This window comes from Haliotis asinina, chromosome 1 (assembly GCF_037392515.1).
Source record: "Haliotis asinina isolate JCU_RB_2024 chromosome 1, JCU_Hal_asi_v2, whole genome shotgun sequence".
Taxonomy (NCBI): domain Eukaryota; kingdom Metazoa; phylum Mollusca; class Gastropoda; order Lepetellida; family Haliotidae; genus Haliotis; species Haliotis asinina.
Window position 1 is genome coordinate 59,290,199 of NC_090280.1, and position 20,710 is coordinate 59,310,908.

The 20,710-nt window shown below is 39.7% G+C and overlaps 1 protein-coding gene across 1 annotated transcript in view; it reads left to right on the top strand.

Moving 5' to 3' along the window:
- The first annotated feature begins 12 nt into the window (after positions 1–12).
- The window catches only part of LOC137281549 (protein kinase C and casein kinase substrate in neurons protein 2-like), a 32,334-nt gene continuing 11,636 nt past the window's right edge, over positions 13–20,710 (top strand). The window contains exons 1-9 of the mRNA XM_067812853.1: positions 13–101; positions 6,903–7,018; positions 11,263–11,398; positions 12,530–12,641; positions 13,177–13,374; positions 15,685–15,797; positions 16,579–16,702; positions 17,018–17,109; positions 17,253–17,329. Coding sequence (XP_067668954.1) covers positions 13–101; positions 6,903–7,018; positions 11,263–11,398; positions 12,530–12,641; positions 13,177–13,374; positions 15,685–15,797; positions 16,579–16,702; positions 17,018–17,109; positions 17,253–17,329 — 1,057 coding nt within the window. The remainder of the gene's footprint in view (positions 102–6,902; positions 7,019–11,262; positions 11,399–12,529; positions 12,642–13,176; positions 13,375–15,684; positions 15,798–16,578; positions 16,703–17,017; positions 17,110–17,252; positions 17,330–20,710) is intronic.

Sequence of the window (20,710 nt, forward strand, 5' to 3'; positions counted from 1 at the left end):
CAAAAATCAAATATGGCTCAAGCCTCTGGGCAAGTAGAACTTCCCCAAAGCTTCCAGGCGTCGACAGAAGCAGCGCTTCAAAGATTTACTCGTGGACAAAGGTAAATATTTACATATAATTGATTTAAAATGAGTTAATCTTGGCTCACTCAAAGACACCCGTAGATCTACATGGTAGCCATGTATAGGGTATATTCGTGCAGACGTGTGTGCATGTATTGTGCTGTTAGCAATTTAAAGGCCACATGCAACCAAAAAATCAAACATAACTAAAACACAGTTATTATTTCTTCGTGATATATAAATGCATTGCTGATTAAGAAAAAACAAATAAGGAAAGCTTATAATCGCAAATCAGAAGTGCAGTATTTTGTACTTGGGTTTACCTCCCTCGAAACGAAGCAGTCAGAGCCAGTGGGTGTGCACTCAAGTGTAACATGTAAACCCGATGGGTGTTAATTTCAAATTGCATGTGGCCAAAGATTGAAGTTGTGCATTGCATGTTGTCATTAACAGACAGGCAGGCAGATGTATTGGTGTCAATAAAACAGACATTGAGTTTTCTCAGTTGCAGAGTTTGATTGTCACAATCGACATGTTTTTTTTTTGTTTTTTTTGTTTTGTTTTGTTTTTATGTAGGGAGTAGATTATTTACTTGTTTGTGTACACCACCAAGATTAGACTACTGCTCATGACCTCATACTCCCGGCAGACAAGCTTCGCGAACCTATTCACTGGGCATGTCTTAGGAGCGCAGGACAACAGTGCAATTTTTCAACTTAGTTTGGTTAAGTGCATACGTATTAGAATCTGTGTTAGAATCTGCAAAGTTGTGTTTTACGTTGCATGTGACTTTGAGTCTGCCAATGGGGCCTTCGTCAAGATTACAGAATATCAGACACCCTCTGCCATCTTTATGTTTGGTTAGGGTTAAGGCTAGGGTAAAGTTAAGGTTAAGAATTAACCTTTGCATTAGGGTTAGGGTGATCTGACACAGGATATCCAGTATTCTGTAACTGTACCGGGCCTTCTGTGGGTTTTCTTATTTGGATAGCTCACACAGATTCCAAACATTATTTGATGGTATCCTACAGACGCTCACATGCATGCACAAAGACACATACACATGCATACCATCACCCTGACCTATGATGAAGGACAGCCCATGTTAGTTGGCAGTGTTATAGAGGACAAGGCTTAAGGCAATCTGGTGACTTGGTAAATCCATGTTATTGTATTCCATTTGTGTAGACAGATACTCATGATGTAATTCACTGGATTGCCTTCTCTGGTTTCAAGTCCAAGACTGCTATTGTTGGAAGGAAGGCTATGTGTTTGTGGGTGTGTAAGAAAGAGGTGGACATGTACCCTGTTTGTTGTTCATAGCAGCCTGACGCAAGTGACAGGGTTGGGTCCCAGAGATCAGATTCTTGGAACTAGGGCAATTCTCTTTCTGCAGTTGATGCCCAGAACTGACATTTCAAATTATAATGTCTGTCCTCAGACAAGGATGCCTGCTACAGCCTTTCTTCAAAACCACAATGCTCGCATACTAGCTTGGTCTGCAAATTCACAGAATCTCTCCTATATAGGACATGTGTAGAAAAGATATAGAGCAATATCTGTACCAAATCTGCCAGATAATGCTTATGGTCAGGGATTAGGAAAGGCAGGAGCCATGGGCCATTTTGCACATTAGAATGAAAAATGGCCCATTAAAAGTTTGAAGTTTACTATTGACAGAAGGGCAATTGCCCATTCTAAATTTAGACAATGGCTAATAATCCTGAAAATGGCCCATTGTCAAAGTTCTCTTTCCCAAACCCTGTATGGTTTGGCTCTTAAGTTGAAGAGAATAAGACAAGCCCTTCCCCAAGCCTTCCAGGTCCATACCATCCAATTACAGTTCCAGTTCCATTATTTTTTGCCATAGTATTTAAGTGGAAGGATGTCACACATGTATATAAGATAGCAAGTTCAAGTTCTGAAAGTCATTGTTTCATTCCCTATCAATCAACTGTTCAAAAAACACTAAACTGTCACAAAATCAATTGTTTGAGGTTACTTTGATATGAATATGTATTATTTCACAATGAGATGAGAAATTTTGAAATGACAATAAGTGTTGTGAGAAAACATCTATATATACTGCCATGGTTCCCTTCTGCCGCATTATATAAAACACGATCAGTGGCAGTGAAGAGGCTGATAAAAGGGGCACTTATGCTGAGCGAATAATGTTTCTCGCCAACGGTCTAATAACGAAACCAAACTGCAGATTGGTCAGCGCCCACTCTGTCAACCATGACGGACGAAGGGACTGGGCTCCAGTCCATATTAGCAGAATTTCTTTACCTAAACAGTCAGGAGGCTGGATGCCCATCATATGCCTTTATTTAAAAATAACAAAGTAACAAAATATCCCAGTAGTATAGTTTTTTTTCGGATGCTTGAATGGTATAGTAACTGATCCAATTTGATCCTATTTCTGTGTTTTTTACCTCGATATTTAATCATGTTATGTGAAAATATGACGTCTACAGGGACGTAGCAAGCCATTTGTTTCAGTCCGAAAGATTGCAAAGCTTTATATTTAGATAGTTTTGAGTGTTGGCTCAGCTGTGATAGCAAATATCATAAGTAAATATTGGTAGCTACGCTGGTTTATTATCTATGATAATAAAAACACACAGTTGATTTGTTTGAATTCGTAAACTAAAAAGAATGACTTTGCCACTGGTAGAGAAATCTGAAAATTTCATTTGTAATGAAGTAAAAATGTCTTCACCATAGTTGATCTGTCTATAATTAAACTCTCAATTGTGCATACAGACTGCACAGCAGAGATCACGAACCAGTCACGAATTCTGGGATATCATCCGGGTACTCACGGGAGAAAAACAATAACAAAAGTTTAAACCAGTCCACGGAAATTGCTCTGCATCAGTGCCCTTTTAATTGATTCAGTTTAATTCAACAAATGGCGGAATAGTTTTGTATATACTGATGTAGTCGGAGCTCCAGATAAGCTGCATGTTTGAGTAAAATATGCTGTAGAAAAGTTGAAATACGCAAGGAGATTAAATGCCAGCGTAATGAAAAAAACACTAAATATTTGTTTACACTCTGTCAAAATAACAATGTGTATTTACCCGATACATCAAAATCATGTTGCGTATTACATCAATTCAAGCCAGTCAAACTTCAAGCTTTTCCATCTCTAAATAATCATGATTAAGAAATTCTGGAATAATTCTAAAGGCAATTGAAATGTACAACAGAGATAAAATACCAATCATGGTTTGTTAACTCTTCACTGACTGGCCCATCTATAAATAACAACCAATCACATAGCGGCTTTCTGTAAACAAATATAAAATGATGGGCCAGTGTCATAAGTTTCAACATGCACAAAGTAAAATATCTAGTTTTTAATACCTTACGAAAACAAAATAATAACTTTATTAGAGGACTACTGGTTGAACTAATAGGCAAGTACTGTGTTTCACAATCAGAATCAACTGCCAGTGATATATTAAATGAACTTAGCTATTTTTTTGCGCGGAAGTTAAACAGCATGATAGGAACAAGGTTAAATGTTGGAGTGAAGACATGGCTATTATATCATTAAATAGCCGTTTTGGTATTTTGTATTACACCAAAACAGATGCAGACACTAAGGCACATAATTTTTCTTACAGCATACTTGGGTAATGAATGAGTGATTGAGAGAGTAAAATTTCACAGTCACAGCACAATATTTCAGTCATCATGACTTAAAGTGACTATAAATTCATGATAAATGCACACATTCTAAAAACATTTCTATGAAAAGACAGTAATGAAAAATAAAAAACTTCAAAAGTCTTGAGACTACTCATGGATAAAGCTATATTAACTGTCATTTAGCATTGTTGGGAGGATTACATCTTATTTTATTATTGAAATAAAAAAAGTTGCATCTGTTTCACTTATCTCGAATGAATACCCAGATATTAAGAAGATGAGGTTCTTGAGAGGCATTTAGAAGTCAGTATTCTAATATACGACAAAATGTTATGGATGTCAACTTCTTCTTTATTGTTTTCACAACATTTCTGGGCTATTCCTTGCCCCTTTGTCAGGCGGATTGTAACTAACAGTTAAACAAGATATATATACTAGTAATGTACATGAAGCCAGAGAGGTGATTTAAGTATGTATATGGTAGGTGTATATAGAAGAAGATGGTACGTTTCTAAAAGTATAGATACCTGCTTGAAATTAGAAATACCCATTTAGTTTTAAAAGCATTGGTATCACACCCCCATGGTCAAAAAGCTTATCTGGAGGTCTAGGCCCAGTTGTTCAAAACTCGGTTATTTTAACAGTCAGATAACACCTAATGGCCGGTTAAATCCCTGACCGGCCGTTAGCTAACCGAATGTTAAATATGCGTTGTTCAAAACTTGGTTGGTCATGCCGTTAGCTAACGTCACTGTGAAAGTTTAAGAACGTGGTTAACGTCACTGTTCAACTTCCATATATCCCATAATTCTGTTTTCTGTTTCATGGAAATGCAAAATGTCACCTACACCCCAAGGAAAAAGAGAAATCAATATTTCTCTGCTCACAAAACGATAGTGATCCAGTCAGTGATTCAGACCAACTTTATAGTTTATCATGGGCATGTGAATGTTGTACCGCCCGAATATTTTGTATTTGAACACAATGTTTCAGTCATTTGAATAAATATTTTAAAGACTTTTGATCCCAGCTGTGTGTGGGACTTACTATAGTTCCGAAAAGACATTTTAATGAGAAACTGTTGGAGGGCTAGATAAAACATGATGAATCCATAAAAGTAATACTAGTAGCAGACGTATGTTGTCCATGGATAGAAGATTTATAAATATTGCAAACGTGAGTTGCGCTTAGAATTTCTACAGTTTTAATGAATCTTGAATCTCCCACAAGACCCTCTTTTCACTCCTTAAATTGTTTTGAATGTATGGCTAAGTCATGAAGAAGCTTTCAGTGTCATTTATTAATTATTTGCCAAGTCTTTCAAAAACTGTAATCTTTCAAAATCAAACAATATAGAATGTTGTGAAACTATCAGAAATATGAATGCATAGCCAACAGAAACTGTTATTAGCACCACAAGCAAGTAGATGAAATTGTACAATAGGCCTCCAGGCCAGCATTGCTGAATAAAATTGATCTGTTATCCAAGCATATCTTTGACAGGATTCTCATGAGTAATACTGTGCAGTGTCATTATATGAACGCTTTCACAGATGCATATTCCCTAAGGATGCCTTGAAAAACATGAAGCTGCATCTAATTTCTACATGAACATAAACTATTTAATCAGATGAACCTCCATTTAGTTCAGTTCACAAGTGACTACAAAAAATGCATAGATAGTTCATTTCAATGTCTTCAATGACAGAAAACATGTGTTATATTTCATGAGTTTATTATGGAACAGTGAAACGATTCAGCAGAGAATTATTATTGTGCCATTGTATTCCTTATATGAACCTTTAAGTGGATAACATTAGCATTCAGATATTGTTATACAATAGGTTAAAAATTCCAATCTTTATTGTGTAATATGACAAGAGATATTGTTGTGTTCGCTGTGCCATAAAGAATTGATATTCAAATATAGCATTTTATATTAAAAGTTTATTAACATTATAAGAGACTACGAATTGTGCCTGCATATTACTCATAACATGAAAAGATAGATGATAATGTTTTTCTTTATTTTCCAACACATCTGATGCGAGAGCACTCAGTTTATTGTCAATTTATATAGCATTTTGAAAAATATTATTTGCTTCAATAAAATATTTGAAGGAATATAGAAAATAAGGCCTATTAGTGAAAGGATTTGTAGAAATGTAATTAAAATCCATCTGTGGGAAGGGATGCCAGAGGGACATATGAAACCAAATTGGATCATTACTTGGAGTACTGGCTTTCAAATAATTATCACTCATTCCACTTTTTCATAAAATTACTATTAATTTTGAAACATTGCCAATAAACCTGGAATCTTATTAAGATGTTTTCGTAAATACACTCACAACGAACACCAAGTGCACTGTCTGCCATATTGGATGGTGTTTACAAAATCACATCTCGCGAAGGTCGGTATTGAGACGCCAATCACATCACATATCCTCTGGCAACAAATGCAACACTCAATTACATTTTAGAATCTAATTACAACTGCTCTTTGTCACCAGACAGATACTCAGCATCATTCTGAGTATTTACCTCTCATATTCATGTATAAACATTCCCTGAGGACCAAGGAACGGTCCTCACTAGTCATAGTAAACTAGGTGTCAGTACTATTCGTTGCACTTCTCTACTATAGACTAGAGGAGTATACCAAAGTAAGTTTGGATGAAATCATGAAATAACCTTGTTTGTTTTTTATCTTACAAAACTATGTACCTTAACACACCAATAACTAATGCATGGGCTATGGCAGTCCTATCATCATATTGGTTGTATGTCAGTAAGGATAGTTAAACTAATGACTAAAAGAAAGGTTTCTACCCAAGTTGATGAGCGAGAACATTAGCTGTGTACTTGTGTACTCAGTGATGACTGTTTCAGTGTTAACACACCAGTACATGTTAGTTGATCAGTTCAGACTTGTGCAGTCTACAGTTAAGGCCAATGGCTGCTGTGTATAAGTTAACATATCAGTGAACATTTTTGTGGAGTGATGTCACAAAAATCTGTGGATTAATTATTTCATTTAGGACATCTGTATTCTAGTTGGCTTGTTCACCTTTCTTACAGATTGTGCATCTGTTTTATGAATTAAATATGTAGTATGTTATGTAGTGTTTGTGACAACTATGAGCTTCAAGTCAGACATTTGCTTCTGTTTACAGGTCAATGGGTACTCTTCTTAAAGTTCTGAAAGATTATGAAAAAATGGAGCAGAAAATCTCCCAAATCTATTATGAGTTCCTGCAAAAGTGGGAGGAGAAAAGCCGTACACAAGTTGGTAAGCCTTACCTTAAAGTGACATTGCATTTAGCTTGCATGGCTCTATATGGTTGTGATAAGGCTTCAGTATAAGTTGTGTTAGGTATTTAGGGTCAGGTACCCTCACATGTTTTAGTTTTGGTGTGCCTGTGTTTTCAGCTGATCTCTAATATGTTCGATATGTGAACCATTAAAAACTAACCTCTTTGATGCTCCAATCTTGATAACTGTGTTAACATCCCTTGTGACAGATAGACATTGAATATCTTTCACTGTGACACTGTCACTGCCATTTCAATCTCCAGGCAGGTATTCTATATTCTTTTTCAAAAGAAGTCCTCCTTGGGGTTTTATAATGAACCACAAAAGAAATGTCGCACCTATAGCAGTTTCTGAAAGCACAGAGTTTAATTCAGTTATTCACTCTAATGAGGGTTCAGTCCAAACTTGACAATTATGGTTAACACATTTTGAGGGATCACATTTAGAGTTCACAAAACCAGAATCACCAAAAGTGGTACCATAACGATATCCCAAAGTCACTGTGTGTGGCCTCTGTGGGCATCAGTGAAAGCATTGCATTGTCTATACATGGAATGTAGTAGGCAGTTGGTGAAGGCCATAAGCACTTGGTTCCATACTTTGTGAAATGCATGATCGAGTCCAGTAGCAGTTGTCAGCCTTCTGACACCTGGAGGTCATTCAGCCTTCTTTGAATCTCATCCCAAAGGTGTTCCGTTGGACTCAAATGAAGACTGAGTTCAGGCTTGGACCCCAAACCATTACACTTGAACCACCCCACAAGTCTCTTTCAACAGTACACTCATTGAAAAACAGTTCTTCACGTCTTCACCCCAATCTAACTCTGCCTCCACCATTGAAACATATATCGGCTTTCATAAGTTGCGATTGAGTAATTTTCTTGCGTGTTTGTTTGGTATCGCTCACAGTTTTTGTTCTACACTATAATTGTGCTCATGTAGGATTATGTGGGTTCAGGAGCCTCCCTCAAAAGTAGCTATGAAAAAGAAGAGTTTAATTGTCTTCTTTTCCATCCCAGGGATTCACCTGGAGTCCTATATTTGAGGGTCCCTGGGAATCATACTCCTAATTTTAAGGGGTCCTAGAGAGCAAAATAGGGGTCCCAGACATTCAAATATAATGTTATAATATTGTAATTCAGTTACTGTTATTGTATTGCGTATTATGGTCATCACAGTATTACAGCAATTAAATTGCAAATGATACCATAGCCCAGCTAGTAGCAGACTCGGTGATAACTTATTGATACATGATTGAAATTTTTACAAAAAGTATTTGGGCTTTTTCTGCATCCGTGTGGATGTGCTAATAAATATTGTTGTGTCCATTGTTAATTTTTATGCATATAGGACGCAGGAGTTTGTATCCCGTAAATCCGTGGTGATGTATTGTCTGATACAGTGCCCAAGCATACACATAACACGCATCTTCAACTCCCAATGTCCCTGTTACTACCTTGCTCTTTTGAACTTATTTCAGATCTCTTACAGCAATAAATGTCAATGGTACACTCCCTCATCTCAGACACCATGTCCAGTCTCCTTGCAGAGATCGGCATCCATAAGATGCTGGGATGGGCTCTGCTACTGCCTCAGGCAGTGTCCCCAACCTAACAGCTTAGACTCTGGTGTGGGGATTGCTGCCAGAAGTGTTCTGCGCCGAGTGCTGTCTCTATAGCTGTCTCTGTAACCAGCCACCCCTCCGCTACTTTATCAACACCGGTCTGAGTCTCTGCTCTAGGTCCGGGTAGGTGGTCAGTGCCGGATCCGCCGGCCATTCAGTGTCTGTCCCATCCTGTCTGCCTTAGGGGAATCCCGCACTGGCCTCTTCATCGTCTCGCCACTGACACTCGGCATCGAGTCATGCCGAGCCCCTTCTCTCTGCTTGAGCTCTGGAGACACAGCAGTTTCTGTTCTGGTGCGACCAGCTTGACATACGGGTGATGCCGGTTTGTCTCTTGATGTGTTCTGGCTCCACGTGAGTGGAGGTTCAATCAGGAGATATTTGAATTATCTCCAAGTTGTTGGAGGTACAAACCAGATTCTGGTGTTTTGCTCTTTGATACCTGAAACGACGGCCATTGCCTCGGATGCTTTCCAACTCAGTTGGATGGACAGCATTCTGTGGGCATTCCCGCCACTACCCCTGATTCCAAAAGTTCTCTCACATCTTACCAACCAACCATGTCGACTGCATGTGCTCCTTAGACCTCTTTGGTCGGCTCAAAGCTGGTTTCCCATACTATTCAGGTTTCTGGCTCAGCCTCCTGTACTATTACCCTTTTGACAAGAATGGAGCACCGCACCCCACCACAGTACCATGACTCAGTGGGTGGCCTGGCTACTGTCCAGAATTGCCTCCAAGCGAGCGGAATTCCTGCACCAATTGCAGACACAATTATTTCTTCACAGAGGGATTCGACAAACATTTAGTATGAGAATAGATGGACCTGTTATATGCACTGGTGTGTCAACAGAGGGATTTTCAATCCCTTTTCTTCAGCTGTAGTTTGAGTTCTTACAATCTCGGTTAGAAACCGGTTTAGCCGCATCTACTATCCAAGGCTACTCCATGGCAATATCTGCCTGCCAACAGTGCTCTCTTGGGGCGGCACCCTCTTATACAGCACTTGTTAGCAGGCATAGACGGAATCTGTCCAGTGGATATGTCTTGTCCATCATTCTTGATTGGATCTCTCATCTCTTTCACTCCAGCTCTTAAGTTGAAAAGCTGCCTTTCTTGTGGCAGTAACATCTGGCAAGGGGGTCTGCAACATTCATCCGATGTCAGAGTCTGTATTCAGTTGCCAGAGTCTTACCATACTAAAATCACAGGCTCTGTTCACATGACAGCGCTTATTGAACTGCCAGCTCTCTGTCAATCATCTCTCTTTGACATGCTCAAGTCATAGGTATCCATAAGACTTTCAAACCTTATATCAAACGACTGCTATCAGGAGGATAAGCAGCTGTCGTGCTTTTTGGCGGTAAGGCTTCTCTTCAAGTGAACAACCAAACTATATCTAGATGGCTTGCCATTTGTATGAGTTCATTCCTGATCGGTTAAAAGCTCGTTCGTTTGGGGCATTGGCTACATCAAAGGCATATGACACGGCACTGCACATTGAGGAGATCTGCTCAGCACCTGTTTGGAATTGACCAAGTATTTTCATTCGCCACTACCATTTGGACAAACCCTCACATGAACTGGACTGGCCAGACAGTTCTCCACAGTGGTCAGAGTGGTGACTCTATAGCCAAGTGAGCTGTTGAGGTCACAATTGTTGGAGGGTTATGGTGACATTTCCCAATGTTTATCGATGGTGGTATTATATTGGTGGTGGTTTTACCTGTTTTAGTGGCTCTAGCGTCGTTCTACACCATACCCACTGTTACCCTACCTGTACCACGCTTCTTTCTGGTTTTGAATTATGAGTGAAATATTTTGGGCTTAACCCGTACATTCCTTTCCATTGGATGGTTGAGGGATGGGACTCATCTCTGTCATTGTGATATTGATGCTTGGCTCCTTTTACCCCTCTTTGCCACACCCCTACCTGATTGCCATCAGCGCTCAGGTGACTAGGTAAGTTTGTTTTTCTCTGTCTTGACATAGGGTGTGACTTTGATTGAATGCGGGTACATTTTAGCAAGACAGAATGCTTGTCCTGACTCACTATCGTTAGGAGTCTGTCTTATGCTTATATGTATACCAAGGAGGACTTCTGATGAAAAAGAATTATGCAAACCTGTAGAGGTTATGAATTCTTTTGTCCTCCTTGGGTTAAGGCCACCCACTTCCCAACATTCTGTGTGATACATTCAGCATGAAAAGTGAGGTTCAAAATAAGCAGTGTCTTTTGGCTGTAGGTCGGTAATATAATATTCATTGAAATATTGTTACAGTTGTCATAGGTATTTTAAAATGAACATTTTAATGCTTAAAAGTACCCCAAAGAGGACATTCTTCAAAGAATTCTTAAACTCTACAGGTTTGTATTAATGTAGGGAAGGTGTGACATACAAGGGTTTTGTTTTGGTTATTCAGTATCACTGTAAAGCACACCAGAAAGGGATTACCAATATCATTATCATTTTCTTATGTAAATGCCAAAATACAAACCAACTGATACAAAAATAAAAGCAGCGTAGATGAATAGATATGTCTGGTGAATCCTCAGGCTCTCATATGAATCTTGAATGTATATGTGTGTGCATGCAGGTAGCAACTTGGCCTATGATGAAATGAAAGCCATTATGAAGATCCTGATGGCAACTTACAGAGAACAGCTTGAACTACAGAACAAATCTGTGAACTCCTTGAATGGCAAGAAGGGTCCAATCAGAATCCTTCAAGAGTAAGTATGTGATTCATTTGAAGAGTAGCTGGTGGTTTTATGTCAGAGACTGTTATGTTTATGCTTTATTTGCTGATTGCTTGGTCACTGACTGTCAAGTCAAGAGTTATGCTTTAATTGACAAGAGTTTCAACTTACTGTCAGATGACATTCCTTGGTATATGGTTGTAATGTGTGGGAAAACATGCTTAAGGATTCAACCTTTAAAATGTTTGATTAGAGCTGGGACAGTACACTGACACAGCACAACAGTGTTCACGATTGTGTTTCAGACTAACGGGACATTGGGTCCTATAAGTTTCAAATGTCTGTCTGACCCACTGAAAATTCACAGGACCCACAGAATTACGTTGAACAAACATTTTAGATTTCACATTTCTTATAACTGGCCTTGAATATTATTAACCATTAGATGATGACAAACATAAAATTTATAAACAGCAAACAAGTGTCACATGCCACATGTAACAACTTCACACAAGGACATTGTGAAATATTCAGTCAGACACTGGGACTGGTGGATTGGTGATTTCTATCTGACCACTGGCAAATCTGCCAGATTTTCAGAGGATCAGAGGCTATTCGTGAACACTGGCACAATACATTTAAGTTTGATACATCTATCATATCAGCAACAGGTGTATCGATACAAAACAATACACTTTTTTTGAAAGAAAACTGTATTATCTTAAACATTTAAAAGTACTTATTTAGAGAACAATATGCAAGTATGATAGGGTTGCTTGATTGTTTATAACAGTAGTGTTTATGTAATAGATAAATACCTTGAAATATGTCATTTTAAACCTTAATGCTGTGTCATTCTTTCAAGTTGTATGCATTGTGATACATATCGTATTGCAGGTAAAATATTATGGTACATATTGTATTGTGACATAGTGTATCGGCCCAGCCCTATGTTTGATAAGAGTGTGACTGCTTGATATTTTCAAATGTAATTTTACTGATATATTTCTGAATGAAAGAAAACACTGTTACAGTAGACAAAGGTTATGGAAACAAAGACACCTTCTATCAAGTCACAGATGTTACCAACTCATACATTTCTTAAACAGTAAAAGTTTCAAAGATATTCAGATGATTATTTATTCAAAGATTTTATCTTCTCAGCTACATTGACTCAGAAGATGTTCAGGCCTCAAGGAAGGCCACTCAGTCCCTGTATGAAAGGACAAACAAGAGACAAGTGAAGCTGGAGAAGGAGATTGGCCAGCTGAAAGAGGTGATTGTTGCATCACACCAGTTACTGTGCTTTTGTAATAAAGGAGTTGTGAGAAATCTTGTATTACCTTTGCAAAGTGATATAATGTACTTAGTTCTTTTGAATGGTGTTTTCATGCATGCATGCGTGTGTGTGTGCATGAGCATTGGCATGTTTGTTGTGTCAGGTCTTGAGGGGGTTTGGGGTTACTTGTACTAATGTGGCTACTTGTTCAAAATTTACTCCAGCAAGTGCCAACCTACTACGGTACTGGATTGGAGCTCAATAGGATACCTTTTGTCAGACATTGTCATAACCTGTCGTTCTTTAGCCCCTGAACACCAAACGCTAAACTGTGTAAAGATTTCTCTAGGGTTTTAACCACCGACCTCTCAGCTGCATCCAGTGAATATTGGTGATGATGATGATGATGATGATGATGATGATGATGATGATGATAGAAACTCAAACTGCTGAACACAAACAATTATCCTTTTATTGAACAGTTTCAGTTATGAAATTTCATTCCACAATGTTTTTTCCATACTGTTCACAGGACTATTTCCTTGCTAAGGACCGGATGATTAAGTTCAAGCCCGAGATGGATGCAGCACAAACTGGCCAGGAGGGTCGCACCAGCTTTCAGGAACTTTTGTCTCACTGGCGAAAACTGGAATCAGACACTGCAGAGGCCAAGACGTCTTACCGACAAAAAGTGGAAGAGGAAAAATCTACACGACCAACTTTCATAAAGGTAGGAACTTGTTCTTGTATAAAACAGGACCATTGAAGATCTAGGGTAGAATAAGTCTTCAGCAACCCATACTTGACACAAAAGGCGACTAACAGGATCATGTGCTCAAGCTTGCTCATGGTTGGCACACGTCATCGGTTCCCAGTTGTGCAGATCAGACTGTGAGCCACAAAATGCCTAGAATATTGCTGAGTGCAGCATAAAACTAAACTCACTCACTTGTAGAAAACAGTCCAAACATAGTATTTATACATCATCTAAGTGATCTAAGGCAGAAAGTTGTATCTACCAGTGTTCCTGGTGGCTTTGAAAATTGCTGGTGGCTTATGCTGACAGGGTCTGAAAATTCCAGCTGAACCAGGTTTTATCCAAGGAGAAAGTAATCAGTATTTATAATGAAAATATCAATTAAAGTGTTGCAGGATGTACTGTGTGTTGCTTGTTGTTTGAGAATATGTTCATTAGACCTACATTAAATACAAATATCAATTCGATGACATGCTGAGGTAATCACTGAATCAGAAAATGATTTCAAGCTGTCCAACTACATTCAATAAATGTGTTCAGAATGTCATTAAATAAATTGAAAAAACTGATGAATAAAATCAAGAACAACATTCATAAAAGTTGTCAAACGTACGTAAAAATTACTCTGTCTATCCTTTTGTGCGATTGTGTAATGTAAGGCTAGTCACTGATAAGTGACATCTCCGCTTTCTCCACCTCAGTCTTTATGCTCAGACACGATGTTTAATGAAGAAAACGTGCATGAAGTATATTTGTCACAGGTCATAACGCAGCGCAATATGTCCAGTAGTTTCCATAATTTACATATTGATTGGGATTTCTTGCTTAATTCATTCAAAATGCCATTATTTTACCCAGAACGTTCATCTAAATCTAAAAGTGTTCGTTCACACAGACAACATTACTATGATATGATTGGCTGCCTTGGGTCACGTGCCTGATTTTGGCCAATCCCTATTGCAGACTGTGTCGAAACCGCATCATTAGAAACCAATTATTATCCAATAAAATCGCTTCTTACAACTGTGAAAATACTCTCGGCAAGCGTACAGTCATATATAATATGGTTGATAATCGCAGATTTCGAACGATACCCACCATCAAGCAAAACGCCTCGCATGTTATTCATACAAAGCTTACAGAATGGAAGTGGTATTTTCCACTATTGTGTCATGTTAGCGAGTGAAAAGCTTCTGATAACGGAAAATGGGCGACTATATATACTATTTAAGATGTGTTTTTATGATTATTTTGTGATTACATAAATATGACAAAATAAAAGGAAAGGCATGGGGCTGTATGACATGTCACAATTGGAAAAAAACGCCATATTTTACCATACCCTTAACCACTGGATTAGATGTTTGACTTTTATTTTGCATCTTATTTGTTCCTGAAAAGACCCCTGTCAGTGTACACTGTTCCTTTTTACTACTGGAAGCCATTTTTTTCACTACACACGCAATGATTACCACGTGCTAAGGCTATAAATAGATAATGGGGGACTGTCTGTATCAGCTAATCACATGGCATGGCTTGATCTGCATATGCGTAATGTGCTAAAGTCTATATCTAGATGTGCCAAGACGTGTTTAACTGCAATTATATTAGATTTAAAAGGCAACCTAGTGCAATGAAAAATTTACCTACAGCAGTTGAAAATACCGGATCATCCCAATTTTTATCGGCAAAACACCGGTAATCACCAGAGAACGGGAACACTGTCTACAATATATGACAGGGTTTGACATTCCTTCTATTTAGTGACAATTGTTTAGTTTAAATCATCTTAACAATTACACTAAGTGCCTTTGAATGGCATGCTCAGAAATAATGTTTTCTAGCCCATAGAACCGTATGAGCGGTTGTTAAATGAAGCAGGTGTTAAAGTGTTCGCTTGTCATGCCGAAGGTCCAGGTTTGCATCCCAATGTGGGGTGAATGTGTAAAACCCATTTCTGGTGTCCCCTGTTATCATATTGTTGGAATATTGCTAAAAGCAGATGAATTGATTGAATCTTGCAATATAGTTGATACATTTACAAAAAGGATATTAATCCCTGCGAATTCATTTGCTAATGCATAGACTCATCAATCAAACAAAATATGGCCTCACTGTATATAAGGATATTATAAGGATGGAAAGAGACATTTTGAGTTAGTTAACTCCCTCAAGTTGTGAAGATGCTCAGGCTTGGATTGTGATAAAGTATGTGTTATTTAATCCTTGTGTTTTATTTGGATTTTTCTGTGCTTGCGAAATATTCATTTCTCTGTACTTCAGGATATGAAAGGATTCCAGAATAAATCTGATGCCTATGAGAGGACTCGCCTTCAAAATCTGCACCATGTGATGACGTCTATGATGCGAAACACTAAAGCTGTAGAAGTCAAGAGGTAGATATTAGTAGCTGGCACTATACTAGGTTATGTTACCATGTGATGACGTCGATGATGAGAAACACTAAAGCTGTAGAAGTCAAGAGGTAGATATTCGTAGCTGGCACTATACTAGGTTATGTTACCATGTGATAACGTCGATGATGCGAAACACTAAAGCTGTAGAAGTCAAGAGGTACATATTAGGAACTGGCACTATACTAGGTTATGTTACCATGTGATAACGTTGATGATGCGAAACACTAAAGCTGTAGAAGTCAAGAGGTAGATATTAGTAACTGGCACTATACTAGGTTATGTGACTAGAACACTGTGATGTTGCTGGAATATTGCTAGAAGCAGCTTACTACCCAACTCCTGTTTATTAGCCACTGTTGTGATTTGTATACATTTGTCTGTTTATGTTACCAAAACTGCAAAAGCAATGAGGTCACCAGGCCTGTGTATGGGAGGGACTGGTCATTTGAATTGCAGTAGTTCACTTTACAGAATTGCAAGCCTTGTGCATGCCAATAACCTAGGATTGTGGTTTTTAATCCTGAGTCTGGGTCTGTCACCATCACAAACCATAAACTTGATCATGAGTTTCACACAAATGGTAAACAAGTTAATGCATCACTTTGGACTTTGTTCCATAATCAAGTTATCGCAACTGGATTACTATATATACAGTCAGGTGTATACTTTGTGAAAAGAAATACCTGAATTGGTTTACAGCATTTTTACCCAGTGGTTTACAGTAACTTTGCACATTTGTGGAAAATATTTTTCCTGCTAGATACAAGGTGTTGAAGCCATTGTATGAAGAAGGAAGCTCTCGCCTTCAGCAGTACAACCTACAGAAAGAAGTTGACTGCTACAATGCATTCTATCTGTATCAACATCAGTTCCCTGAGGAGCAAGTGAGTAGAGCAGCATGGCATTCTTTTCGTTAATGGAGTCGGGAGTGCTTTGTATCAGAAAAACGTATCAAAGATGTAGATCAGAAGTTCATCTGGGCACAGAATGGCCACCACTGTAAAATTATTTTGGAAAATTTTTGTTTGTGAATGATTTGAACTGTCAGACTCGAATGGTTTGAATGTCAGTGTTGAATGTGAAAACAGAAATGTTCTGTTCATAAAACATGTGTGTCTCTTAAAAATAAAGTAATGGTCCAAACTAAAACTTAGATCTGTGGATTAACCAGTGTAAAATGGCCAACATTTTTCCCTCAGCTTCACCCCTCCGAAGCATCAGCCAAGAAGACAGATGAAGAATTCTCTCAGAGGACACCTCAAGATGAGCAATCTGATAAGATTAGCATTATGTAAGTTCCTTCTCAGTATACACCACTATCTGTATGTGTCAGTGATAGTGATGTGTGTTGCATGTGTTTGTGAGTTTTGTTCCCTTACAGTGATATGTGTGTTACAGTTGTGTCTGTGTCACTGACCTATGTTTGTGTTACAGCCAAGACCTGTCAGCCAAAGACAAGACAGACAGACTGTTTATAAAGACAGCAGTTCATCCAGATGCTGAGAAGTCAAGTGAGTTCTACAACCTTTAGTTTATCAGTTACTTATGCCTTACAAGGCAGTATTCTCACTATTCCAGACTGCTTTTTGTGAAGTTTATTTATACTATTTTTTCCCAGAAGAATCCTCAGTGGCACTGAGAGGTGTATGGAGTCTGCTCAGGTTGCATCCATCTGGGTTAAGGGTCAGATTACTGGGCACGTCTCTGATGCCTCAGTGACTTTCAGTTCTCAAACACATATTGGTCAAGATCAGTGTCATAAGAAAATGATGAAGGATCAGTTATTGGTTTAAATATTTTACAGCCATGTCCTTGTGTATCAAGGTGCCCTGATGGGAGACCACCTTGGTAGACTGACTTACAGCCATGTTCTGGTGCAGTCTGTATCAAGGTGCCCAGATGGGAGACCACCTTGGTAGACTGACTTACAGCCATGTTCTGGTGTAGTGTGTATCAAGGTGCCCTGATGGGAGACCACCTTGGTAGACTGACTTACAGCCGTGTTCTGGTGTAGTCTGTATCAAGGTGCCCTGATGGGAGACCACCTTGATAGACTGACTTACAGCAGTGTTCTGGTGTAGTGTGTATCAAGGTGCCCTGATGGGAGACCACCTTGGTAGACTGACTTACAGCCGTGTTCTGGTGTAGTCTGTATCAAGGTGCCCTGATGGGACACCACCTTGGTAGACTGACTTACAGCCATGTTCTGGTGTAGTGTGTATCAAGGTGCCCTGATGGGAGACCACCTTGGTAAACTGACTTACAGCCGTGTTCTGGTGTAGTGTGTATCAAGGTGCCCTGATGGGAGACCACCTTGGTAGACTGACTTACAGCCATGTTCTGGTGTAGTGTGTATCAAGGTGCCCTGATGGGAGACCACCTTGGTAGACTGACTTACAGCCGTGTTCTGGTGTAGTGTGTATCAAGGTGCCCCGATGGGAGACCACCTTGGTAGACTGACTTACAGCCGTGTTCTGGTGTAGTCTGTATCAAGGTGCCCTGATGGGAGACCACCTTGGTAGACTGACTTACAGCCATGTTCTGGTGTAGTCTGTATCAAGGTGCCCTGATGGGAGACCACCTTGATAGACTGACTTACAGCAGTGTTCTGGTGTAGTGTGTATCAAGGTGCCCTGATGGGAGACCACTTTGGTAGACTGACTTACAGCCATGTTCTGGTGTAGTCTGTATCAAGGTGCCCTGATGGGAGACCACCTTGGTAGACTGACTTACAGCCATGTTCTGGTGTAGTCTGTATCAAGGTGCCTTGATGGGAGACCACCTTGGTAGACTGACTTACAGCCGTGTTCTGGTGTAGTCTGTATCAAGGTGCCCTGATGGGAGACCACCTTGGTAGACTGACTTACAGCCGTGTTCTGGTGTAGTCTGTATCAAGGTGCCCTGATGGGAGACCACCTTGGTAGACTGACTTACAGCCATGTTCTGGTGTAGTCTGTATCAAGGTGCCCTGATGGGAGACCACCTTGATAGACTGACTTACAGCAGTGTTCTGGTGTAGTGTGTATCAAGGTGCCCTGATGGGAGACCACTTTGGTAGACTGACTTACAGCCATGTTCTGGTGTAGTCTGTATCAAGGTGCCCTGATGGGAGACCACCTTGGTAGACTGACTTACAGCCATGTTCTGGTGTAGTCTGTATCAAGGTGCCTTGATGGGAGACCACCTTGGTAGACTGACTTACAGCCGTGTTCTGGTGTAGTCTGTATCAAGGTGCCCTGATGGGAGACCACCTTGGTAGACTGACTTACAGCCATGTTCTGGTGTAGTCTGTATCAAGGTGCCTTGATGGGAGACCACCTTGGTAGACTGACTTACAGCCGTGTTCTGGTGTAGTCTGTATCAAGGTGCCCTGATGGGAGACCACCTTGGTAGACTGACTTACAGCCATGTTCTGGTGTAGTCTGTATCAAGGTGCCCTGATGGGAGACCACCTTGGTAGACTGACTTACAGCCATGTTCTGGTGTAGTGTGTATCAAGGTGCCCTGATGGGAGACCACCTTGGTTGACTTCCGACCAAGGCAAACTTGCACATAGTAATATAGTGACATGGCCATCCTAAGACTGTGTGGCAATTAGAGTTATAATCAGAATCACCAGGAACCTTTTCTGCAAGTGCACCCATATTGTTTAACCTTGTACCTTTAAGAAGACTTTCTATTGCCCCGTGATGTCAGATATTTCACATATTTTTAAACTTTACCTATCTCACGGCATGCACTTCTCTCTTGCTGTGACACTGAGTGGAACAATGTAAAGTTTTCGCCCAAGGCCTCTCTTGTCCATTCACTCCATGATACCCTCCTAATGAGACACCTTCCCAGCCATCAACCACAGCATGCAACACACCCCACTAGTTACCTATATGACTCTCAACAACATTGGGAAGCCATAATAGGAAGCCTTGTTCACAGTGCAATAATGTGTTTTCCTGAGTGTTTTGTTGCGACTCATGTTGTAAGAAACACAAGGATCTTACCTTCATGGAGTTTGATGAGCCACTAGGGTTTGCTTGTGTTGTTACTGACTACTTTTGTTATGCCACTTCACTTGATTGATGGACCCAGTCCCTCCAAGAAGTCATGTTAAAGCATCCTACTTTGTCTGCTCGCCGGTCATAATCCACTCACTTAAATGATGAGGTTTCCATGAGAGCATTGTCCAATTCTTTGTCTACCACCCATCAGTATATTTCTGCATTATGGGACCTTTGAACTACGTTCTCTGTCTCTCACTACATGGAGCAGTTATCTTGGCACTGGCTTATCTGTTTGGGGCAAGAATCAGCTGATCTCTACGCCTACTAACTTCCCACAGCGCATGCGCTGGAGCTGTTCTAGCTGTCATCATTCATCTAGCAGTAACAGGCAGCAGTCTACCTGCTTCAACACCCGTTAGAGGTTACTTCACCATCTGCTTCCCATTTGGCATTTAGAAATGTTGTCTCTTGCATTCAGCCCAAGTGGTATTCAGCAGAACGTCCTCCGGATCATCTGCGAGGTAGTAATCGAACTCTGTTGCTTCCTATAGTCATGTTCCCTCAGCACAGACACGGCTTTCACCGAGTCATTTGAACCAGTCTCCTATTTTTTTTTTTTTTTTTTTTCCAACGGTTAGACCTGGTAGTCTTAGTACTTCACCACCGAGATGCCACTCTTTGACTCATTCACATTCAACGAAGAATGTGCCTCCATCTACTTCATTAAGAACAGTTCTTCAATCGATTTCACCTCCTTGATTTTCCTTTTCTACACACTCGACCTGTCAACATAGATCTATACAATTGACCTCTGCCTATCGTTCAAGATCAAGGGATCAACATGCTCATTGAGATACTCACCTTCCTCAATCCCGATCTCCTCAGCTTCATGCT